Genomic DNA, 25,943 nt, shown 5'->3' with positions numbered 1-25,943 from the left:
ATTAACTATTAACTGCATAGCCAAAATAAGAAAAACCTTGTTAAAAAAAAGACGTCTTCTATATAAACCCACAAAATAAAAATTTGCAACTGCGAAGTGGCAGTGGAACGGGGTGAAGGTTGACATGCATTATCAAAAATAGATTGCTGAAACTTATGGTTCACATTATCTTAAGAAGCTGACAAATTTGATTCAAAAAATATATATAATGAAATCATATAAAGTGCAATTAGTTTCTTGAATTAAAGCAGAACAGTTAAACTTCAAACGTGGGTTATGGAAATGAAAATGTTGCATTTTTTTTACATTTTACCTATTTTTCATGTAAAAACAATTTACAGAGCGTCTGCAGTTCTTGAGCCCCATATACGCGTTTCATTGATAAGTGCACTTTTATTCATTCTGCCGCTTGCACCTTGAATGTGCCAAAGCAGCTCTCTGGTCTTCATTCATTCACCCTCTGCTCTGGTTTCAATTCAGCTTTTACAGCAGCTGCTGCACCGAGTTGCACAAAAGGGAGACGCGCGCGGCGAGAGGGGTGAATCGGGAACGGAATGGATCAATCGACTTCATGTAAGTGCAAAACCCTTTGGCATTTATCGCTGCAATATAATTTTACCATGAAAAATTATAAAAAAAAAAAAAACATATAACGTTTTAGGAAAAAAATGTGATAATTAAATAATTTTCCCCATCTACTTTGCATATGAATAATTGAATAATAATTATAATTAGAGCACTGTCCATGGTTGTGCGCATGGTGTTCGCTTCTGTTGGTTTGAGAGTCATTTCAGTGGTGAGCGGACTAAGGTGGCCTCTATGGCAATGAAATAGAACTTCGTGAAAAGAGTTAACAATTTTATCACAAGATAATAAGACATCGTCTTTGCTTTCTATATTTTTACACTCATTAAACTGTTGACTTTGTTGTGTGTTTAAAAAATAATGAGGAGCAGATTTAAAAAAAAAAATCCAAATTAAGGTATTGCTAAAAATTAATAATGACAATAAGGACTTTGCTACATTTTGTTATAAAGGCGGTTAAAGGTTCATCTGAGTCATTTTTATTATTTCGTAAGAAATAGCAAGAACATATTTTCAACTTGTTAATAACTCTGTACAAATATTTACATATTATTTATCGATACATTTTTCTTTTAAAACTCCAAAATTTTCACAACTCCTTCATTCAATGCTGCGTAAGTAACGCATACACCATTTTTTCAGTCTAATTTGAAAATCTTTGCGCAATATTTTTGTTGGAAATTCTTGGTGCTTCAACAGGCGCGCTAATATTACGGATACAACATTACGCATCTACTTTTCTGAGAGTGGCCAATTTTAGGAAACTTCCTGTATTTTCCATGCGTATTAAAACTTTAAACTTTGTGCAGAGCTAGAAGCGGTAGATATTATTATTGTGATTTATGTAACTTTTGTTACTGCTGCACAACCTTAAGGCTCATTTGAAAAATCGTGCACAATAAATAATGAAATTGCATTCTAATATATCCATGAGTTAAGAACAACAACAATATAACAAGCATTTGCATTTTGTCATTTAATTAGAATTTTTCAACGCTTTTTCATCAAAATTGACTAACATAAATGCAACGGTAAAACTAACAGTTTCATGTCTTTCTACTTGACATTTATTTGAACAATCTCTAGAAACACTGGAACATTCCCGCAATCTAATATTACATAATTTCAATATTTTAAAAGCGTAACTCCATCTCATTCAATTCACATCAGCATACACACGCAGGTAGCAGCTTCTGTCAGAGGAATTGATACTTAAGCAAAAAATTTATATTATGTAAAATGGTTTAGTTTGTCACATATTTTTACAATTTTATACGTCCTTTGGCTTTCCAAATTTTATTTCATAATTATAACACTTTTATTTTAGCTTTTAACAGATATCTATGACGCCTATAATATTTTGTTTAAAATAGCGCAAATTGTCATCATTTATACGCTTCACAACTGCCGCTCAAGGTAGCATTGTTAATTTTAAGTTTTTTTTTTAATTTAAAAACTATTTTATGCAAGCAAAGCCAGTTTGTTTTACTATATATTTTGGAAATTTTAATTATGAATATAAATTCTATGTCTTTTTTTTAATCTACTTATTAAATTTTATAAAGTTAGGGAGACTTTAGGAAATAAACTTTGTTACTATCCAATACAATAGCTATAATACAGAACTATATTAAAGAGCAGATAAAGAATTTGATTATTAAGATAAGACCAAACCACCAGTTTTTTGTGGCATTTGCTTACTTAGCGACTTCTACTTTTAAGTCTATAAATATACGTTTAATGATGAGCTAAAAGAAAATGGGTGTATGCTTACAATGTTTGTTTTTTAATCTAAATGATTAAAGATATAGAGAAAATAATGAAAATCTGTAAGACGTTTTAATATGTTGCAAAATTGAAAGTGGATTTCAGTGTAGAATTGTAAAGGCGGCAGCACACACTAATACTGTATGCTTATTGTTAGGCAAGAACATAATTATCTCAAATCGCGCCTGGAAGTCTCTTGGTTTGAAGTTAAAAAATTCCACTCTCACTGTGAGCAGGAAATTTATTTTAAATGCGCGCGCAAAAATCAATAAATGTTACCCGATGTCGAATATTAGTTCCAGTTAATATTTTTCAAACCATCGGCTAGTGTTTAGTTATTGCTTTCATCTCATTTTGTTGCCAAATGCTGGGGAAAATTCAATTCTCGTTACCAACCCTTATTTAAAAGAGGCAGAGGTGATGGAAAGTGTCAACAGTAACTTGTCGGAAGAGTTTGTCATGTTTGCCCTTTTATCACCTTGACAATCACGGGCGGCCTAAACAAAAATTTCATCCTCTCGTCATGGTGGCTCTTTTACACGTCTCTCCAGTATCCTAATCTGATCGCGCAGCTCATCCTTTTCGCGCAGTGCATTTAACAGCTGCCTTCGCAGTTCCGTTTCGCGCATCTGCCATTCAACAGTAGTGAGATCTGTGGAGGGCTCTTCTGCCGGGTCTTCTTGATTGATGGGTGATGATGCCAATTGGCAGTTGCTTCGACGATGTCTCAACGATGGTACCTGCTGTTCGAGACTGTCCTGTCGAAACTGCGCCAGTCGACATCCTGTTTGACTATTCTCGACAGGCAAGCGAGGTCGGGATACCTCGGGAGGAGGAGGCGGCGGCGGTGGTGGCGCTTCACTTGCAGGTGTTTTCAGACTTGTCAGCTCAGACGTTTCAAAATCGGTAATAGGAGAAGTTATTGATGAGGGTGTTACTCCTAAATCTCGCTCTTCAGCCTGTACTCTATAACAAAAATCAAAATAAATATAAATAATAACAGTAGTCAATGGTTTTTTTTTTTCAAAGATTCTCTCACTGTTTTCAACAGAAATTTTACCTGCGAATTTCCTGAATCATTTCAAAAAATTGAGCTTTACTCTTCCTTCGCCGTCTCTGTTCGTGTTCCTTCTGAAACAAAGTTTAGTTAAAACGCCAAACTCTTTGGTGTATTTTTTAAAACATACCCTTTTAACACTTTTCTGAAACAAACTAGTAATTTGGCCCTGCCTGAGCGTGTGCATAAGCTCTCTAGCGGCATGATGGGGACTCACAAGCTCCACGCAATTGATGAAGCGATATAATTTCTGAATGAAATTCAAATTTATAGTGTCATGATCATATCATTCAATCTTTCACAAGCTCACCTGACTGAAGAACATGACATTTCGGCTGCGCCAAATGGTGCCTTTGGGCTTGTTTCTCAGAGAAGGCAGAAAGTTGCGATAAAATATGTGCTCAACAATGAGGATCAGTAAGCCGACTACCATTCCGAGGCCAAGAAGAAGGAAGACGCCTGCAACTGCGGTCACTCCCAGAGGACGCGGTTGCACCATGTTGTTTTCAAGGCGGAAGCAAGGAAGACCACCATACCACTTTTCTTGTAAGATGTCCAAATAACCGTTGCTAGCATATTTGGCAATCACAGCAGATATGCTATCCTGCAAAATTAAATAAATATAGAAATTAAAATTAGCAACTGGCAACAAAAAATATACATATATAAATTCGTGTTAATTGTTAATTAACCAAAAATCATTCTTTTAAGGAGGTTAATCAAAAGTAAAAATAGAGTTGAATTTTTAATAATTGTATTTTTTTATCTCACGTACTTTTAAAGGGAATCCCTTATTCATGCCTACGGCATACATGTCCTGGCTGATAGGATCTCCATAGGCCTGTAACTTGCAGCCAGGATCATTGGCACGGTAATAATCAAGCACAGGCGTGTCCCCAATCAGCATATCAAGCGTTCCATTCCTAAGGGAATTAATTTAATCATTTGAAACATTGATACAGCAGTGCGGTAGGCAACCCGCACGTTCGTTAAGACCAACGGGTTGCAGCTCACTCTATTGCAGGCGCTCTCTTCAAAGAAATTGAACTTTACTTAATATTATTTTTTTCACCTCAGGCGATGTACTCCTTCTTCTAAGTTTCGTAGCGTAAACTGTTGCATGTGCTCCCAAAGAGGCTGATTGCTCGTTTGAACATAGTACTCAGCCACAGAGGAACGCGCAGACCCTATTCGCTGTGACAGCAGCTGCAAAGAAACACAAATTCAAGCAATCAAATTATAAATTGTGAGTGCTTATCAACTAACGTAACTGCGAAAAGCTTGAAAAATAAAAACAACCAAGTAACTTCAAATTTGCCTTCACTTCGTGTATGACTTTTAGCCAGCACCAATTTGCAAAGTTTTGATGCAGTATTGTATGCATATATATGTATGTGAGGCGCGCATACGTTTGCGTTGTGTTTGCCATTGGATCGTCGTTAGAAGTCGGAGAAGAGAGCAGCTAATAAGTTTTGCGCCTCTGAGGAGAAAGCAAACATAATAAAGTTAGCATCAGTCACGCTCTCTATAGAGCTGGCATCGAAGCCGCCAACAATAACTCGTTCTCAAACGCGAACCCAGCAAAGACATACGGCGGATGCACGAGTCAGAGTTTACTTGAAAGCATGTGAATGATGATTAAATTAAACATTTTTCTGTGTAACTGTAAATTTGCGAGTGGGCGAGTCTCAGTTCAAGATAATTGCTCTTAAAAGTTAGGCCGTTAATGGCTTATTAATTCAATTATATTGTGAGTGGAATGGCAAATGGCCTGGAGGGGCGGCTCCGGTTATGAGAGAAGCTACGCTTGAAAAACGACTTTTTGATTCAAAATGTTTGACGAAATTTCTCAAAATTAATTAATCAGAAATGAACATAGCCTTGTAACCAAATTAGACTTATTTTTCTTTTCATGACGAGACAGAGAAATAAAACGCTCGACAAACGTGGACTTTTATGGAGATAAGAAAGTATTCTAACAAATTCGCTCTGTCAGCATCAAAAGTTTGCAAAGCGCAATGTTTGTCGGAGCTTTTGAATATCCAGAGCTTGCAGGCATAAAAATGGTCTGGCGGCAGCGTGTATTGATTTGGCCCACGAAAGGCTTGTTTGCATTGGCACGCGCCATTTATTTCAACACGTGCACTTCATAGATTGAGATTGATGGTTTGTCTCTTGGCAAAAGCAATCGTCTACTGTCTTATGTTGTTAGTTAGAAAGTAAAATAGTGCACACTTTTATTGGACTTACGCTTCTGTCATGGAAGCTGGGCGAGTTCTGAAAGAAGTGTCCCGCGATGAGAGCTGCGATGTTGGCCGTGTAGCTGGCAACAAAGATGACGGAGAAACCGCCCCAGATGTTTATGAGGAACTTGTTCGGCCACGACTTAGGTGCCTTAAAGGCGACCAGGTGCCCGCAAAGCAATCCCCACATAACCCACAACGCGGACGACAGACTGAAGTTCTTGCTGCGCTGCCGCCCCCACGGGTTGAGGCCGAACGGGCTGAGCCACTCGTAGATGGCCACAGCGACGGCCGTCACGTTCAACGAGGTGAATATCGCCACCCACAACTCTGGACTGAATGGCAGTAAAAAGGCAAGCAGAGGAATTTCGTTGTGCTGCGAAGGTGCAACGAGCAACGAAATGCCGCTGAAGTAATAAGGCGCCGAAAAGTCGACAATCTCCGAGCGCGCCGATGAAACCGACAGCGCTGCAAATGACATGTGCGCGGCACCCGTAACTAGGTCGCCAATGATGCCATTCCATCTGAAAATGGAGTGTGTATGTTTAAATTATAATGTTTATTTACGATGAAGAGGCAAAATAATATTATTAAAGTAAAGAGCTAATAAAAAACATGCGTTTTAATAAATTAATTAGCAAGATTATTTTAATTTTAGGTGGCATACCTTTGGTGCTCATCTTTGGACCAAACCCTGGAGCCGTAAAAGCCATCACTGACTAGATAAAGGTGGAAGTCGAACTCCAGCTCTTGAGCGACGTTTTCAAGCAAGTCCATGGAAAGGCCATAGCAGCAAGTTGGCTGCAAAGGGTGGTCTGCGGTCAGCTCTTCCTCAGGTTCCCAGGAAAAGAGCAGCGTCATATTGTCCTGGTGAGCACCCGCCGAGCGCGGCACTCGATGGCACTTCAGGCCGCGCAAACACTGACCGTCCTCCAGAAGACCTTCCATGACGAAAGGCGGTGCCAACGCCGTCACCACGCGAAACACGCTGCGACCGCCGGGGGAAGGACCCACAATGTCCCCGCCAGGCCACACGATCGTTTCCAGAGAAACTTGGCGTCCAATTACGTTTCCAACCGTTTTCCAAACCGGCCCTTCAAAAATAAATTATGTGTGAATATATGATAAGAAATATAATAATACTGAATATTTATAAAAGGACATAAACATGATATTGATTGGGACAGGATTAGGATATTTAAATTTTACGTTGAAATCTAATTTTGGTCTACAAGGATCAACTAGCGATTATTGCTTATGATGCACTATAAGCTAGCTGAAAGCATACAAATTGAATTGCGTGCAATTGTTTTACAATGACACTTAAACGACTTTTTCGAGTGCGTTCGAAATAGGGTCGAGTGACTCAAGTGTTCCTCGCTGCAGTAATTCTTGGAAAACGCTGCAACTCCTCACCTTGTTCAGGCGCCACCAGGTTAAGTAGGTCAAAGGCGGAGGCAAGCGGAGCCACTTCTGGGTCCATAGACTCGCCGGCCAGTGCCAAATTTACTGCACTTCGCAAATCCCTGGAACACAATTTAATTATATTAACATTCTACACTTGATCACTGGATTGACAACAAATATTATGAATAATAATAACAAAATATATAATTTTTATTTTTATTACTTTCAATATTAACTTTGCGGCATTATTTGCTCAATTGAGATTATTGAGTATGAATACTTAGTAACAGTAATGATTCAGTATAAATACGCAATTTTGCTGTTTATTTCATATAATTATTTTTTTCTATTGATGATTTTTTTATTTTTAATAAAATGTGATTTTTTTTAATTAATTTATTGAGCTCACTTAACTAAATAAAACTGATAATTCAAGTTTCAAACAAGATTTGGAACAGTAGATATTTTTAAGAATAAAATAGAATTGAAGGGAGCAAAATAACAAAAAGTTCCTTCATATATTATACCGTAAATACGTATTTAGCCCCTTTTCTTTTGTAATTTCTCCTTTTTTTTTGTAAACAAAGTTTTTTGTGCACGCGTTTTGACAAGGAAGAAAGTGTTTTTGGTGGCGAGGGTGCCAGCAAGGGTAAATATGCGGTTTGAGCTGTTGAAGGGCGAAGTTTGGCTTGTGAAATGATAAATCTCGCTCGCCCATTTTTCATCCATCGCTGGGGACGCCCTTGCTTTATTGGCACGGCTCCACGTTTCTCCTACCGCGGCGTCAAAACGAAAAAGAGCTTACTTTTTATTGCACACACGTGGATATGATTCGACTTGATCGCTAGCTTGGAGTTTCTCTCTGCATGCGAATTAAAAGTTAATGCGGCAAAGGCGCCCGGCTTTTCGAGTGCTACTTAACTTTTTCAGTTTCCCAGCTGTCGCCTGCAATAATGCTATGACTAAATCAACTATACGGCCGTACAAAAAAATGTCATTTAGAAAAGAAAGGGCCTTTGTACAGTTTAGTTGTGAGGAAGCTACAGCTGCAAAGGGCGTCTTCGCCATTTTTTTAGGAGCCGACGGAAGCTTTTAAAAGCTTTGGCCCTAGCAGAGTTGAGACACAAAGGCCAAGCAAAGCGTTGCACAACCTTTTTGCCTTACGGCCATTTTTCTCAGAAGGAAGTTTCAACTGGCTCGAGTCCATTCGTATATAAAACAGATTTTCTGAATATTTGATATATTAAAAAAAAGAGTAAGAAATGTTGAAAATACAAAGTTGAAACTAATGTTTATTAAATTCTTAATGAAAATGGATGGAAACGTTTTCCAGGAACTTTTTTATAGAGTTGTAAATTATTAATCAATTTTCTGTATTATTATTATTATTCATTGAGGTCAAGATGATTGTAAATTTACGTGAATTGCTTCTCACAATTCCAGTTGTTTTAATATTTAATTTAAAAAAATTGCCAAATTAGCAAGTTGTGTGTGTGTTTTTTTCGGCGGTAAATACATTTTTACTTAATATCTGCAGAGAAATTATGAATGAAATTAGACTCTAATTTTAGCACCTACCTAACAATTTTGTTAGCGAACCTGGTCTGGCGACCAGTCGTCCTAAAGCACGAAGGTCTCAGGTCGGTTATACCTGCAGCAGCATCTATGGGCAGCCAGGTACGCGTCACAGCCTTTTTGATCACAAGCGCGAGCGTCTTGAGCAACGCACGCAACGTCTGTTTGAGGTGCAGCCGCGCTGGACGAGGAAGCAGGCTGAGCATGCCGAGGGACAGGTCCTTACGCACGGCCGACGCAACGCCACCCGCGTCCACCAACAACCATACCCAGTCCGAGCTGAGCATGTGCAGGCGCTGCGCTTGACGCAAGGTGGCGCGCGCGACCGCCTCTTCGGCCAGCAGGACGACGACGCCGCGGGTGGCGCGTTGCAGTTCTGCCAGCCGGTGGAACACGGCCAGCGGCGTCGCCTCCGAACGAAGCAATACGCTCGACGATGCCGCCAGCGGCGCCAGCGCCGCGCGAACCGCCGCCGCGCCTGCACTTGCGTCAGACACGATGCTGTACGTGTGCCAGTGCGCGGCCAGCAGCAGGTGACGAATGGCCGCAGACATCTCGCTCCATGACGGGTCCACGTTCACTTCAAACGCAGACATCGCCTGCAACATTTTCGACAAAATCATTAATTTTTGGAAAATCTAATCATAACAGATTGATTTTGGCCGGAGATTCTATATGTTATAGATTTGTGCCCTTTGAAAGTTAAAGGGCGGTCGGAATTGACGCGAAACAATTACAAATTTAATATAAGGGCGTTTCCGAGAGATTGACGGGGCATTGGGCAAATAAATAACCCTGACTGACTTTTTCTTTAGGGACTCTGATAGAACAAGAAATAGGTTAGCAAGTTTTGTTTAAGTTTTTTTTTTCATATGAAAATGAAAAACAACTAAAAAGTTTATCCGTTGCTGATAATCGTTTGCAACCCTTTTCACGAGCAAGTAAAAAATTGGTTAATTTTTGAAAGAAATTCAAATATTTATAACATAAAATTAAATCTCAAAATATAAAAACAATACATCGTACAATGATCGTCCTTTGTATTATCAATAAAATTGGACGATATATTTAAAATTTAAATTTTTCTTTCCTTTTTTTGGAAATAATTAAAACTGCAAAATATAAGTCCGATAATTTAAAAAGCAAAGAAATAGAATAGGCAAGTATGGAAAATAAAAATAGTAATTTAATCATTCTATCTTTAATTAGACCCCTCTGGTACAGATTTGGTTCAGAAAACATGGAACAGAATCGCAAACAGTGACTTAAACTGGAGGACGCTTTGTGTTCTTTAATGAAAAAAATTTCACCAACAAGAACAATCCCATCTTTCACATTAATTTTTTTTCTTATTTAAAACTTTCTCCTAAAAAACTTTCTTGCAACAAAACAACAACTATTGATGCTTTAATGTGTGAAATCATGTGAGTATTCAGTAATGATTTTCAAGTGTAGCACTTGCGACAAGAGAAGGAGAGCTATGTGAGCTATATCTGATATTAAGTCGAGTGTTTCTTTTATGTACCGTATCAGATGCTGTGGCTGTAGTCAGCCCATAAACTATACAGGTTTTATTTTCCTTTCCGAAGCAAAGGGCCACATATCATAATTCTGGTAGCTTGTCGTGGGCACGCAGTGTAATTCGATTTTTCGAGTGGCGTGTACAATTCCCTGGTGCGCCCTTTGCGTCTCTGGCAATTGCCACTGAGAAGCCGTCAGATATAGTTGACCATTTACTTATTTGAGGCATAAAACTTTTCCCAAAGGTAAGCTTAAATGTTTTTAAATATTTTCCTAAAAAATTTGCAAAATTTTAATCTCTCCGCAAAATATTTGATGTAGTTTTTTGCATGTAGCAGAGCCACAGACAATACAATGCAATCCAAAGCCAGCATATGTGTGCAAGCTTTATTAACCCGCTCGCAAAGGCGCGTAGGGATTTTAGTCTGCTAATCAAACTGCACAGCATGACACGCGAGGACAATATGACCATCCCGAGAATATTTTTTTGGCGGCAGTTAAATGCGAGCGCCCAACATGCGACCAGACCAATGCCTTTTCCATTAGTCCGACGACCGACGTTTTATTAAATTAACAAGCACTAATGCGGTGCTGACCCACTTCGATGGGTGGCGGCAGCTGCAAATGCTGCAATTCCCATGCTCGCTAACGTGTAAAGTGGCGATTTCGGTGACCGACCTGCTCCAACCAGGCCCATTTTAATTGTACATCAACCACTTTCTGGTGCAAATGCTGGCCTTGAAATAAGTTCTAAGTTCAAGGAAACAATCACAAAATTTGAAATGATTTTATTTATTTGCTAATGAATGCGTGGCATGGCGTTCGATATGTATGTATCATTATTACGAAAAGCAAATTTCCCTCCCTCTGCAAGCAGTATTTGTGGCAGCAATTTTAAAGTGTTTGTGATTGTTCTTTTTTCAAAATAGTGTGGGTTCACCGCGGCGGCCGTGTCTCTTTGATGTCGGGCGTTTTAGCAGACGTCTGCTAGTTGTAAACCCTTTCTTCTCTTTTTTTCCCAATTAAAAAATGTTTGTATTGACCGAGAAGAATAAATAATAATAAAAAGTATTTACATTTAAACTATAAAAATATCAAACTAATTGTAAGATACTTAATTTCAGTTTGAAACTGACAATGAGTTGAAAGCTAATTTTAATTGCAAAACTGCTCAGTAAATTATTAAACAAGTTTCAATATATATATATATATATATATATATATATATATATATATATATATATATATATTTTAAATTAAAACTCAAATTCTGCAAAAGAAAAAAAATAAATAATTATTATTATTATTTTCATTTATAGAAATAAAATACTTGTAAACATTGCAGCGAAATTTTAATGAATAAACCAAATTTCTTGAATTTTATTTACAAACTAATATTAAATCTCCTTTTCTAGATTTTCTCTCTTTTTTTTAGTCGACCAGATAAACAAATGCCAGCAAATAAAAGATGTATGATTTTTTCCAATAAATAAAAAGCAAAGACCCAAAATAAAAATATGACATGGAGTGGTGCCTTCTGCAACAACAATAAAGGGCGCAGACTGACAAAACTTTGTCATTGGAATGACACACTAAAATAAAATCAATGAAGGCAAACAGTTTTGGATCATAAAATTTGAGTCTAAAGTTGGACACCGAGTCTTTTTTACCTTCTTAATTACATTTTTTTTTCTACAGCCAAAACTATGAAAAAAAATTCTTGGCAAAGGGGTGTGGACTGTTTGGCTATCGGATCCTGAATAATTGTTCTCATAAAGTAGCGTTAAACTGTCACTGCAAGCAGTTTGTACAAAATTGTCCTAGCAGCTTACACGGTGCATGAAGAACATGTAAAAGTTGCAGGAGTCGAGCTGAGCAGGCGAAATCGGCACGCTTCGCTGGATAATCCGCTTTGAATCAGGGTCAGCTTGAAGCCTCTTTATCATCACCTCCCGCATCGAAAATCAATGAAGAAAGAGAAGCGTGACAGAGCGAGAGATACATTCTAAACTTCCAGACAGAAGCGATAAATTGAAAAATCCCATGAACGTCCATTAAATCAACACAAAAATATTATATAATATTCATGGGTAAATAAATTTTTCAGACGTGTGAGCCTTAAGGGTATAAAAGCAAATAGCGAGGAATCGATTTTAATTCATTTCATTTAACGGCGCTGGCAAAAATAGATCGTGGTAAATACATATCACTTTTATTCGTTTTGCTCACAATCAGAACAAAGAAGCAGAAAAACTGGCAGTTATACTATCCTTATAAGGTTATATAAGAGAAGACAGAGCCCAATTGTTATAGATGTTGTGTTTGGCCGAGCGAAACAGAAAAGTTTTTAAACAAAAGGCAAGCGCCCTTCCGTTTTCAGTTAGCTGCGAGATGAAATATATTTCGCAAACTTTTCTTATTATGATCAATGAATGACGTCACACATCGCACGGGAGATTACAAACGTCCCGAGATGGTTGTGATTCTTTTTCTGGCGCCAAGAGCGGCTTTGGCCCCTTTCTCACCCTGTGCGAATCGAACCACTCAAACCTCACACATTCTGCCGTGCCGCTGATAAGGACAGGCAGAAGAGAGAATTCCTTTTGTTCGAATAATCTCCAGTGCGCCTCTTCTTCAAATAAAGGCACCTACGCGCCGCTTTTCTGACTTTGCTCTACCCATCCGCGCACAATTCCCTGGCGTAAACAAAAATAAACAAAATTGGGTTCCTGCCCTTGCAACGAAAAACTCCGACCAAGTTAAGGCGTATTTTGCATAACTGATTACAAAATACCTACTTGGCCGTAGGTCGTTTTTATCTACCATGCAAAGTAAACCTTTTAGTACTGTCACAGAATAATATGGCTACAAGAAGAACCGGATAATCTGGGTTAATTGAGTTTGCAACAAAAGCTGATTGTGATAAACTTTCATCTTTGATTCAGCGTGTTGCTAAAACTTCAGGTTAAATTCAAAATCCAGAACGAGTGGCTATGAAAAGATAAAAGGTCGCAAATATGAAGCAATGTATTTTTCATTAAAGATATCATTATGCTGTATGAGCTACATACGAGAAAAAAAAATTATTACACGTTCCCAGAATAAATGAATGGCCTGAGGATTCGAGCCAACTGTATGACTTTTTTTTCATAAAAACATATTTAACTTGCTCAACTCAAGCGTTTGATATAAAAAATTTGAATACGGTGCTTTAAAAAAAATTGTCATCCTCGAACTTTGCACTCCCGTGTGATCGATCGGGCGCGGCTTGTGCCTTGTGCGCTTTGTTTCCTGTTCTGTATCTCATTGGCTCGTGTCACACATTTTGCATAAAACCATTGGTATGGCTGTTGACGGACAGCGGGCAGAACACAAAGGGTGTCACTTTCAACTCATTGGCAGACAAATACTATAGTGATTGATTCATCGCTTGGTTGGTCAAAAGCAGAAATATGAATAATGCCTTTTCAGATGGCGAACGATAAAATTTAAATTGTAAAGTACCATCATAAAAAATTTCCGTTGTGTTCAAAATTATATTATTTTCCTGAAAACACTGTTTTATTAAGGTCTTAAAAATTATTATTTACCATACATACTTTTTACATTGAAATCAATCTTTTTTCATGTATGACTTGAGTAGAATAAACAACAATAATAATAATAACGCGGATAAAAGTTTGAGAATGGGTGTGAAGAGATCGCACTGATCATTTTGATCTTGAAGAAATTTAGCTCGTTATAAAATTATCACAACTTCTATAGCTCAACATGTTGAAAGACTTGTTTGAAAGTTTGATAAATTTTATTTTCATGCTAGTTTCAAAGGGTTGTAGCAAAATAAAATTTTCTCTCACCCCTTCGTCACCACTTGTGGTTGAAGCGAGTGGATGCATACTAAGCGAGAATGTCAGGGAAACGCATATTGACAGCCAAGTTGAGCGTGAATGATAAACAAGCCTCAGCGAAGAATAATCTCTCTCTGCTGCTGAAGATATTCTCTGGCAAGAACAGGTCAAAACAGACACAGCACATCCATTCGGAAGAAGCGATTCGTGGCTTTTTTGCATTTTTACGACCAGCCTGGCAATAACCTCCCAATCTGCTCTTGAAAAATCTGCCGAAAGATAAATATTATTTATATACGGAGGTTTGTTTCTTATCCTATCTTGTCAAACACCACGCAATACGCATATAATAAATAGCTACGATTTAGGGCAGTCGATTTATTATATGCAATGTACATAGTGAGCCGGCTTCTCAGTAGCGTTTTCCGTTGTTTGATCTGAGCTTGAGCTTTTAGTGAAATTGCTAGAAACGGGGGCACCAAAAGCGGTCGGCAATCTGAGATGCAATCGCCCACTCGGAAAACTTATTTTTTGAGCTGCCCCTCCTGCGAAACTTTGATAAGCTGTTTTGTGAATTTGAAAGATGGGCGACGCTCTTTCTAGAGGACAGCTTCCAATATTTCCACTTTTACAAACTTAATTTAACCTCCACAAGCTATTATATAAAATAAAAGTAAAGTCATCATATAACTTCCTCAACATCGGCAATAATATAATTATCCTGTGATATGGCGTTTGTTTGTTGTTACTCTCTAATTAGCTGTAGCTGGAAGTTACTGTTTGCCAAAATAGTTGCAGAGAAAATAAGATCCGCAACCAGCGCCTGATTGAGGCAGTGACGATAAAGAGGAAATTGGCTCAACTTTAAAGGCAGCAATTTCCGTTGCACCGAAAACGCACTGATTAGGAGGGAGAGCGCGTTTTGATTGGCCGATCTCAGCAAATTGGCTCATGATTTATTCGCAAGAGTCCATGGCCTTCGATGCTGCTATGGAATTTCCCAAGAGAATCAGATAAACCAATTTAACAGACGCATATATATTTCAATGCACAATTTGTATGCTTCTCTGTTAAATTCATCTTGCAGATGTAGCGATGCTTATATGAGCTAAAAACGTTAAAAGTTCTTAAGTCAGTCACTGACCTCAAGTCTGATGAGAGTTTACATGATCAATAAATATTTTCTGCGCCAAACTTTGGAAAACTCCCATTGTTCGGGAAGTAGAGTACAACTCTTTTTATGCGTCTTGTCATTTAGCGCTGTATTGAGGATGACTAGAGGGAATTCGAGCCAGATCCAGGTTTTGCCCTTAGGGACGAGATCGGCGGCACAGAAGGGCAGGCACAGAGAAAGGCAGATGGATTAGCAGCGAAAGCTGAGCCTCAGCACGCAATCGACCCACGGGCCAATCCTTAATTCTTGCTGCACACAAAAACAATCCCCACTTTTCTTTGTATAATGCAAAAGGACTTTAAGTGATGCACCCTCCGCTGCCAACTGATATTTATTGCAAATATTTTTATAATATTCTTTTGTTCCTACTCTTTTGCCAGAGTCGCGAGGGAAAGCATCTCTGAACTTTTACAGCTTTAGAAGAAGGCGGAATGCTGAACAAGGCTCGTTGGATGCAAAAATCAATATTTTTAACAACCATCAGGGGGTTACGGTTAAAACATAAAATATAATTCTTTTCGCATATATTGTAGCAAGAGTTCTTAAAATATAATTTAAAATTGAGCAATATTCTTCTTTTGGTTAAATCTACACTTGAGAAACAAAAATGTGCACTTTTAAAAAACAAGTACTGCCGTTTTGGATTGGTAATCAAAAAGCGCCATTTCGGATGCTAGAAAGGAAAAATAAAGAGGTCCACCAAAGACGCAATCACGACAACGAATGCGCCCTTTCTCAGAAGATTATCTTGCAAGATTGGCAGCCTCTCTTTTCATGGTGATCATGATGAGCAGCTTCCTTTGCTGGCATTTGGCCGTTGAACCGACCCAGCACCGTCCAAATGGCCATCATCACCGCGAGCAGAGGACACAGAGTAAACACATCTCTCCGCTCAGTCTCATTCATGCGCAAAAGTGCTTCCACGTCACTCTGTCATCGTTTTTTTGCACCGAAACTAATTTACTTTCAGCCACTTTTTCAGGAGTTTACTTTTCCTCTCCAAGAAAAATGACTCTCAGAGAACTGTTTCGTTCCATTAGCAGTAAGGAATTTATTTATTAATATACGCATTGCACAGATTTTACGGCGCATATTTGTAAACGACGGCAAGTTCTGGTTTGAATTTCATCACTCTTATCCACCCATATTGAATAAAGAAATTGTTTTGTTTATTCAATCAAGGAAATTCTCTATTGAATTAATTAAGGGAGAGTTGGTATATTCAATAAATTCTCTGCGCACGAAATGCAGCACACACTACAAAACACAATTTGCCTCGTCAAATTTATCTCTGCAGCATATATAGAGGAGAAAGTTTCGAGGGGTAGAAATCAGCATCCCTTCCTGTGACGAGCGGCGCCTCTCTAATTGCCTCATCACAGCCACAAGAGCCTTATCACGCGCGCGCGGCAATAACTTTCAACCGCTAAGAGGCTTCACATTTATTTTACAAAATTAGAGGCACACAAGCCGACATAAATTACTGCAGCAAGTGGAGCCACTCCTAAAGTCGCGCAACTCGTAAAAACCATGTTTTATGCTGCACTTGTCTTTATCTCTGGCCAAGGCCGAATATGGAAATGCGGCCTTATTATTTCCACATTTTTCTCACTTTTTTTCGCGTCGCACGTGCGCTTGAATGCAGAAATTTCATGTTCAGCAAACTGACCAGCGCCTGCAAAAACCGTCCCTTTTCTTTTAGCACAACCATCAGTCACTGTCACACAGTTCGCTTCACATATTTCAGTTCGCAAACTCCCGCCAGTTATGCACAGCTCAAAACCTAATACCAATTCTATGCACGTGCACAGAAATCCAGACGATTTTGTAAAAGAGCTTTTGAGGCAACTTCATTGAAAGAAAAAATTGTAATACAAATTACTCTTGTCATTGTTGTTTCTAGAAATAGAGTTGAAAAGAAAATATCAGACGTGATCAGTCTTGATTTAATGAGAGCTGATGGGAAAACACAGTGTGCGGGGAGGACGTGACTTCTGCCGGGCAAGTATTGTGAAGTTGAGAACGCTTATTGTAGCAAGTCAAGAAGAGCGCAATCAAAGAGCATCACAACTAGGACGAGAATTTCATCGATATTTCAGTATTAATTGAAAGTTTTACCCCCAGATTTCAACGTGCAAAATGATTTGAAAGATGATAGTATTGATAATTATTTTATTAGAACGCCTAAAACGTTAAATTGGAACTTTTTAAAAATTGAATTGGTTGGATTATCTTGTATAAATTTTAAATACAGATGATTATGGTATTTTAATTAATAAAATTTAAATTTATTTCCTTACCTGATAGTAAAGTGGCGCCTGCGAGTCATTCCGCGCCCAGATTACAGGTACAGCGGCCGCCCCAGCGGCCATCACGACACCTCGTGCGGCCGCCCCTGAACCAACAACCAACACAACCGCCACTCGATGACGCTCAACAGCGGCACAAAAATCGATAACTGCACCATCCATGCTCCCATAAGACCTGCAAAAATTATTTATGGAATCTATATTAGTTTTAAATGTGAAAGTATTTGTTATATTAATAAATTGAGATTTCGTTACAAAAACAAATATTTTCTAAAAAAACAAATCAAGTATAGTTTGAGTTTTATGATAAGACTCATGTGGCTTAACAAAGCGTTTGTCAACAATATAGATCACATTATCACATCCATTTTCAACATTATAAACTAGTGCACTCCAATTTTTTAAAACAATTTCTTAATGCAGTGCCAACTATAAATCTACTTTGTGTGTGAAAAAAAAGTATAAATCTACTTGTTTACGTGAGCTTTGGAACTTTTTTAAACACCGAAGCTCTTCGCTCTTATTTCTGAGAGTGAAAAATTGTCATCTCTCTGCACAAATATTTGCACTGGCAGCCTTGTTTGTTTGGTGTCCACGGGTTGCGCTCTCATGTGTCGTTCCCTTGGCAATTGAGGCCCAAAATGGAATTGAAACACTTTGTACGCCATCACTGAGCACCTGCGCTCGGCATGGAAATTTAAAATATTCGGAGAGATAAAACGACTTGCCTGTTATTGTTTTCAGCGTCATCCCCGCCGACCGGCAGCGGAATTAGCACCAAGGTTACATTTGCGTCGCGTAGCACATCCCTGTTGACGGTGGTGAAACTGCGGTTCAGGTTCTTAGCCAGTGTAGGCGACTCACTGGCGTCAAAAGCGGCCGCCACGTTGATCGTCACAGCAGGCACTTCTCCTTTAAAATAAAGTATAATTATTTCACTTCTACTGATTGAATCAATTGTAAAAGTGAAAAATTAGAATATAATTATCGTTTAAAATTAAGGCCTTAATCATTTGATAAAAAAGTTACAAAACAATTATTTACATTTTTCTATCATATTTTGTACCTCATTTCAGGCAAGTTTAAATTCTGGTGTCAAAATAAAATAAATTATTATTTAAAAAATGTGAATTATTAAATTTTAAAAATTTGGATTCTTTCAGAATATTTAAAGACGTTTTCATAAGCATTTAAAGTAAGATCAAGATAATGAAAATTTTGATTTTTTTTTTTAAACTAAAATATGATAACAACAAGAAAGAATTCAGGACTTACCAGGAAGAGAAATTAGTATGGAGGTCGCCAGCAGCAGAGTGGCAAGCATGCCGAGTGACGACCTCATGTGGCGCCTGAGGGCGAATTAGCGAAGGCGTCGCAGGTCTGGTGCTGGCATCAGGGACATGCAAGTCGGGTGCACCCCTCGGCTCGCCTGGAGGCCGGCGGCCACAGCGGGGGCCGCCAAAGCGTCCGTCGCCCACCATGCTGCCGCCATTGCAACCCTGAAAGCAGCCAAAGTTTCCTTTTTTTTAAAGAGAACAAATAAATTAAAAAATGGATGCGCAAGACGAGTTGCGAAAGATTAGTTATGAGACAGGCGCAAGTTGAGATTTATTGGAAAAGTCTGCCTTGCACACACTGATCTGCCCAAAGTTGGAGCGCGGCTAAAAAGAGGTTCGCAACTTATCGTTCGCCTCCCTCGAGCTAAATATTTATCGGCGTCAAAACCATCACGACGTGGTTTACAAAATGCAGGTTTGTGGAAAGTGGGAGTGAGTGGCAAATTATGCAGCGCCATATTCTGAGAGCGCGGAAATTGGGCGGCGGAGCTTCCGAGACACGCGAAATATAATAAATTTTCAGTGCCCTCGTTTTCCCCTTGCACAAGAATTGTTATGCTGCGAGCCAGCATTACACACATCTTTCCTCAGCACCTCTTTCTTTTCCTCTCCAGGGCGCGATAGTGACAAAGAAGTGAGCTGCGTGACGTCATTGGTTTGCTATACCAACGAGAAAAAAATCGCGTAATCCATCACTTCACCCAAGATGGAAGCGTCGTCAATGACAATTACCATTTTCTGGTTGGCTGCTCTTAGCCGTGTAGACGTTCTCTTTAATGGGCGCGTTTTTTTTTTAATTTGCCTCTAATTTTCCAAGTAAGAAACAAAATTTGTCTAAAACAGAGATCAAGAATTTATGCTTTAAAAACATACACAAAAAATGGTTTATAAATAGATTATTAAAATATGCGCGACTTTTGTCAATTTGTCTTGTCTATTAATTTTATTTTTAGTTTAAAATTTCAAATAAATAACATATTATATAAAAATTTAATAAAAATAATTAATATCAGACAAACTTTAATATATCTTAGTGATTTGAATTTAAAATCCGCTTTTCCTCGATGGGTGTTGTGAGCTGTTTACTGTTTCAGAAAAGCAATATCCTGCTCTACATGTCTAAATTTTTCTGACCTAAATTTTTATAAAAATTGATTTTGTTAAAAAGTTTTTTGGAAAGCACATTGTCAAAAAATTTTGTGTTAAAAATTGTTTTTGTGCAAAAATGTAACCTTTAAATAATTTTTTCACGCAAAATTGTTAATTTGAAAGAAAAATATTTTTATACAATTGATTGTTGTACTAATTTTTGTCAAAATAATTTCACAGCTGATGAATTATGGCTGCAGCCCGCAGCCAAAACGTTTAGAGCAGGATATTGTTTTTCTGAAACAATAAACAACTCACAAAAACCCATCGAGGAAAAGCCGATTTTAAATTCAAATCACCATGAATCAACCCTCGATCGTGAAATTCTACAACAAAATTAAATATATCTGCTGGCAATAACAATTACTCTAATTCGTCCAATCTGAGCAGAGAACGTGAGCCTTGGTGCGTATTTTATACGTTTAATATCACGTCTCGCTGCAATTGTTTTTGGTTATTGAGCCGTCGGAGGAAATTATACGGAAGTGTATTTTGGTTGCTGGCTTGAGGCATCTCAAAATATAATATTCTGGCTTCCAGTTTGCTCATACCACTCCCTCGGTCCATGAATATTGTATTCGCAGCAGCCACGGCGGCAACTTTGTGTACGCAAGACCTCGGCTGGCCTCTCTATGTGAGTATACGTTTGGGCCCGTCTGACATAATTAACATACACACACCCTGCTTGCGAGCGAACCATGCAAAGGAGAGATATTGGCTGACAAGGAGCCCGCGGGCCCTTTTTCCGGCTGTTGCGCTTCCTTCTCTTGTACCTTCTGTTAGTCAGATTGTGTTTGGAATACTAAATGAACCCAATGTTTCGAAATCAATAAATCTGAATAGTTTCCTTCATAAAAATTGACCCCTAATTTTTCATGTTTTTTTTTTTACTCTATTCAAATAACTTCAATCGAAAGCTATAACACTTGAGATGGATTTTAAGAAAAGAAAATTTGAAACGGGTAAATGTTGTTGCAAAGAAAACAAGAATAAAAAATAAGAGGGCAACTAACTGACCCTGAAAGGCGACCTGGGGTCCGCTGCGGTCTACTAATGGTACTTTTAAAACCTCGGGTTTCTTATGTCCAATTAAAACTAACAATAAGAGGGAGAAATTTATGAAAAATTAAATTGGAAGTTTTTTTTTTAATTTTTACGTTGCCCGGATTCAATTTTTAAATTATTTTTACTTATTATAATATAATACATAAACTTAAATTCAGCTCCTTGTTCACCCTTTTGAGATTAAAACCCTAATAGTTCTGTACACCAGCTGTTCAACTCATTCTGCTTTGTTTTTAGTATTTTATTATCAGTTAATTATTAAATAAACTAAAGTTAATTTTTTGCTTTGATGTTTAAAAAAAAGGCTGATATAAAAACCGTATATAGACCTAAAAAAAAAAATATAATTCGAAATTTTCAACGTTACTCTGAAACTGCCATTGGGCGTGGTTTCATTTTCATACAAGTATAGCATAACTTGGCAAAACAAGAAGACGATCCCATATAAACAAATTTTCAGGCTATCAAGCGATTTTTTTGTGTCGGCATAACGGTCCGTTACAATTTTCCATCTACAATCTCGTTATTTTCCATTAATGAAATTGATCGCGTACTCAGCCCGAGAGGCAGAAAATGTGAATTTTGCTACCAAAAAGTTTCTTTACATTTCCGCGGAGCGTTTGCAAAACTCCTCTCTCTCTCTCTCGTCGGCTCATTTCTCAGGCTTGCTTTTCTGCTCGCCTCTTGCGGCAAAAGAAAGAATGCGCATTTTTCACTGCCGGTGCGCGGAGAACACCGCACTTTGTGCCTACATCCTAGCCGTGGTTTTTGCCCAGAAATATCGCTGCTTTTTACGCCCCCGCCCTTTCCTCTCGTTCGCGCAAGGAGATACATATATAAAACGTGCAACGTCTTTGTCATTAATTAACCCTCGCCGGAGGAGGATTTGGAGCTGGATGAGAACGTGGCAGATCTCTTTCGCCCGCCACCAAACTGCGCCCACCTCGCCGCTTTTCCTTCCAGTTTCTCCTTCCCCGAGTGATATATATCGCCAGGAAAAGCGTTATATGTATATGTTTTTGTTCCCTCTGTATGTGACAAGAATGCGATTGAAAAACGTGTCGGAATCCAAAGTCATCACCAACAAACGTGAAGAATGTCTTTTTTTGCCCTGGATGAGAGGGGAGCGGGAAAGATGAAATATTTTCTTTTGCAGAATGTCTCTCGCATCCAATCCATGAGTGGATAATCAATCAATCATTCTCACGCTTTGCAAAATTTCGGTGTACGCTTTGGTTACGACCAAGACTAAAATTATTCGAACTGGGGACATATATTATTATTTATAAAATAAAAATCATACTGAACTATTCTCTAATAGCACAGATATCTGAATAGAAACTCTAATTATTCTACATTAAATACTGAAAAATAAATAAATTTTTTATTACTGTAAAGTATTTTCAGATTGAACATCAAAATTAAGGACATCTTATGATAATTTTGGAAATATTTGGAATTTCATAATGCATGTAATCTACTCTAGCATCTATAAATTTAACATAAAATTGAGTAAAAGATATATATATTTTTTTAGTATTTTTATTTGTTTCAGTAATTTATGACATGGTTGAACTTGTTTCGTAATTCATGTTGACCGAAAATTTGTCCCTATATGGCAATGTTCTATTTTCATCAGAAAATTCACAGAATACAAAGCAGGTCTTGCGTATTGCGAGCAGAGGAGACTGACGATAATTATTAAACCCGACCAGACTAGCACAGGCCTGGGAATGACCCACGATTAAAGGAGCACCACCAACTTCTGGCCAGCAGCTGCTGATTGCGAACGCCCTCGGCCCCTTGAATGAAATAATAGCTAGGCTGGCCGGGTCTGGATCCGAAAGGGAGAAAAATATGGAAATTCAGTAAAACAAATTGTGAGTTATAAAAATAAAGGTGCAAACTCGGAGCGCCAGAATAATTACGATTCTAATCCTTCTCGCAAGAATTGTGAGCAGATTTCATGTTTTTTCTTAAATCCTCCCGAGATTACACCGAAGCACAACTTTTCTCTTTTACTTTTTTACATCTCTGCTTTTGCAACTGTGATGAGCCTAAGTAATGAAAATGCAGCATTGTTTATTTTTCTTTTCGCCTCTCATCCAACCATCACAAAAATTTCCGAGTGTCGGCTCATTAACTGTGCAAAGCATGTGCCGGAAAAGGGAAAACATTTTTCGTTTAGCTGAGGGACCAGCTCTGGGCCTGACGTCATCTGGGTTGCCAGTGTGCGACCTCACGTATGCTCTAATTGCTCAAACTTTTGCAGCCAAATAAATACATGGCGAGCGTCCCTGGAAAATCAACAAACTTTCATAATTCTACACGCAGCACCCAAAACTCGCAGTGAGGATCGGTGAATTTTTTGCGAGCGATTGAGAGCGAGTTTTGTTTGAGTTAAGCTCTTGTTTTGGCAATTCCGGCTAACTTTTATTCTCGCCGTGTAAATATCCCGAAGGAAGGTGCAAAATGGTTTATTTCGTAAAATATAGATTTGGATCTGGAGTTGGCTCCAGCAGCAAAACTAATACTTGTTGGCCGCGTGCTATACTATTATTCACCAGTTGAGCACACAAAAAATGAATTTGCTCGCGACGCGTGGCAGCGGATTTTGCAAAGCTGCTTTCCACCGCCGCGTTGATGTGGAAGCGCAGATGAAATAAAAATTCAGAGCGCGATGCAGAGCCAGAGTAAAAGCCTGAGCCAAGCTGGGTGCAAACAAACTCGTCAGATTTCTCGACGCAATCGCTGAGAATACAAAGCGCGGATTAGTTATACAGCGGCAGGTTGCCTGATAACTGCCGCTAGATAATTACTTTCTACCGCGTTTTGCACAATTGTTGCCGGCGGACACGTAAAACACCGGAAGAGAGACGCTCAGAGCAAACAGTGAAAAAGCATCGAAGGCGACAAGAAGCCATGAGAGTTTTACGGCACCCGTTTTACTTCTTGTATGCAACTTTGCGCCATTTAACAATCTCTCGTCACCCACATTTTATTCAGTTCATTAAAAAAAAATAAAAAGTATTCAAAACTCCGCGTTAGAGTTTGCCCGAAAATAAATAAATAAATAAAGGTTTGCATTTATACAAAAATTTTGATGTTATTTTTTTTATGTTGCAAAAGAAAAATATTTTCCAGTGGCTGCTGGCTCTGGCTAACCTCGCTCGAATATTGATCGGCCAAAATGCACACGGCCTGGCGCGTCTCATCCACTGTGTAATTGTTCAAAGACTTACGAGCGTGCAGCAATGCCCTATGCCAAATGAAACAACCAAACCAAAGGTTCTCGCAAAATCAAACATGGATGCAGATTCAAAATGATATTAAAATTTGAGAGTACCTTTCTTTTTTTTATCTATAGCCTAGCACATATTATTAATTTATTTTCGTGGATAAAAACTAAGAAGTGTTTCAATAAAAATGGAGATTTTGAGCTCTTAATTTTCGAATGAGAAATTGCAAAAAGTAATGGTGATGAATCTAGAAATTTAGTAGGAATGAAAATGAGAATTGGCAAAAGTGAGTTTGTGGCAGGCGTCAGAGCGTTAAATAGAATCTCAAATTGAGTCACTCCTAAAAACCCACGGAGAGTATTTTTCTCGCGGCTACAACAAACGAGCCGTATGCAAATTCAGGTCGAGTTTAAAAAAGCGCCTGCGGCCTGGGTCGTTGGCTGAGATCTCTCCACCACGGTCCACCAGCCAAATTAGCTCTATCTCCACTCCTGCATTTTCATTCACCGCGAGGGGACAATTTGGGCGAGGGGTAGGTGGGTGGAGTAGATCGTCTTGTCCCTCAATCTCCCTGCCGCAGCGGAAAAATCGACGACAGACGCGGGTCTTTTTATGTTTTGATGCGAATGTTGATTTTGCCGCAATGCGTTATTGTTGCAGGGGCCAAACTGCCAAGCGCAAAAAAAGTTACTGCAGAACATGCGATTCCACTAATTTTTATTGGTCTTTCTCTCTTCAATTCAAGCCACTTTCTCTACAGAGTCTTATAAAAATTCTCAAGATGAAAATGTCAGAGTCGACCGTGTGGTGCATTTATTAAGTTTTACTCGGCGCGCTCCATTGAAAATATATGGGTTTCTTTTTCAAGCAAGTTAAAAAGTGAACGGCGCCTAACATGTACAGAGCACTGGAATTTACACAAAAGCCTTTGAAAGAGGCAAACAGCAGCCACATTGCAAACGTAAGTTTGGAATTTAATATCAGCACAGCTAGAGTAGGAACACGCGAGCAGGCGGGTGGAAAAAGCTTTTTGCCAAAACAAAAACGGGCCGGAGGGGAAATTTGTGCGCACTTTCGTGTGTTTGACTTATTATACACATAAAAATGAGGCTGCCCATTTTCAGGCTTTACGCTTCTTGCTTATTCATGACGTGTTTTTTTTTGTTCTAGTGCAAACTTCATTGCTCTGTTATTAAAGCTATGTGCATAATTAAGAAAAAAAACAATTATAAAACTAATTTTAAATCTAATTCATTACAAAGATAGCCAAGAAATAGTAAATTATTTAATTGTTGCAACTCAAATTCGACCTACAAAATTTTATCTTTTTTAATTTAATTGCAATTTTGGCCCCAAAAAATTAGAATGCCCTTAACTTAAAGTTATACGTTTGCATAATGGAATGGAGGGATATACTTAACAATCAGCGGCACAATGCGCTAGAACTAGAACGCAAATTATGTAAAATCGATTGCGAATGTGAGCATGCATGACGGTCAAGTATGCGGCAAGATGCGAGCGTAGTTGGATGAAAAGCATGCCTATTATTTATTATGCGCATTTAAAGTTACCTACGCTAGCTGTGAAACATAATTTTATGTTATTTTAATACATCTTTAATTAAATAAATTTGATGATTATTAATTTTATCTTTGAGTGTGACAATT

The 25,943-nt window shown here is 38.4% G+C and overlaps 1 protein-coding gene across 2 annotated transcripts in view; it reads right to left on the bottom strand.

Annotated features, from left to right (window-relative positions):
* Nucleotides 1-997: 997 nt before the first annotated feature.
* Nucleotides 998-25,943, bottom strand: part of LOC132193453 (glutamate receptor ionotropic, NMDA 3A-like) — a 33,824-nt gene continuing 8,878 nt past the window's right edge. The window contains exons 2-14 of one of the 2 annotated variants that reach the window (XM_059614143.1): nucleotides 18,762-18,985; nucleotides 18,215-18,398; nucleotides 17,478-17,661; nucleotides 8,638-9,233; nucleotides 7,069-7,178; nucleotides 6,320-6,746; nucleotides 5,660-6,176; nucleotides 4,482-4,615; nucleotides 4,185-4,332; nucleotides 3,720-4,013; nucleotides 3,540-3,659; nucleotides 3,413-3,483; nucleotides 998-3,318 (exon numbers count right to left, since the gene is read on the bottom strand). In XM_059614143.1, coding sequence (XP_059470126.1) covers nucleotides 2,874-3,318; nucleotides 3,413-3,483; nucleotides 3,540-3,659; nucleotides 3,720-4,013; nucleotides 4,185-4,332; nucleotides 4,482-4,615; nucleotides 5,660-6,176; nucleotides 6,320-6,746; nucleotides 7,069-7,178; nucleotides 8,638-9,233; nucleotides 17,478-17,661; nucleotides 18,215-18,398; nucleotides 18,762-18,828 — 3,297 coding nt within the window. In that variant the 5' untranslated portion in view covers nucleotides 18,829-18,985 and the 3' untranslated portion in view covers nucleotides 998-2,873. The remainder of the gene's footprint in view (nucleotides 3,319-3,412; nucleotides 3,484-3,539; nucleotides 3,660-3,719; nucleotides 4,014-4,184; nucleotides 4,333-4,481; nucleotides 4,616-5,659; nucleotides 6,177-6,319; nucleotides 6,747-7,068; nucleotides 7,179-8,637; nucleotides 9,234-17,477; nucleotides 17,662-18,214; nucleotides 18,399-18,761; nucleotides 18,986-25,943) is intronic. The other variant, XM_059614152.1, reaches the window with a different exon arrangement.

The sequence above is a fragment of the Neocloeon triangulifer genome, unplaced genomic scaffold, assembly GCF_031216515.1.
Source record: "Neocloeon triangulifer isolate White Clay Creek 2 clone unplaced genomic scaffold, ASM3121651v1 ptg000001l, whole genome shotgun sequence".
Classification (NCBI taxonomy): Eukaryota; Metazoa; Arthropoda; class Insecta; order Ephemeroptera; family Baetidae; genus Neocloeon; species Neocloeon triangulifer.
This window is presented reverse-complemented; position numbering and strand designations above follow the sequence as displayed.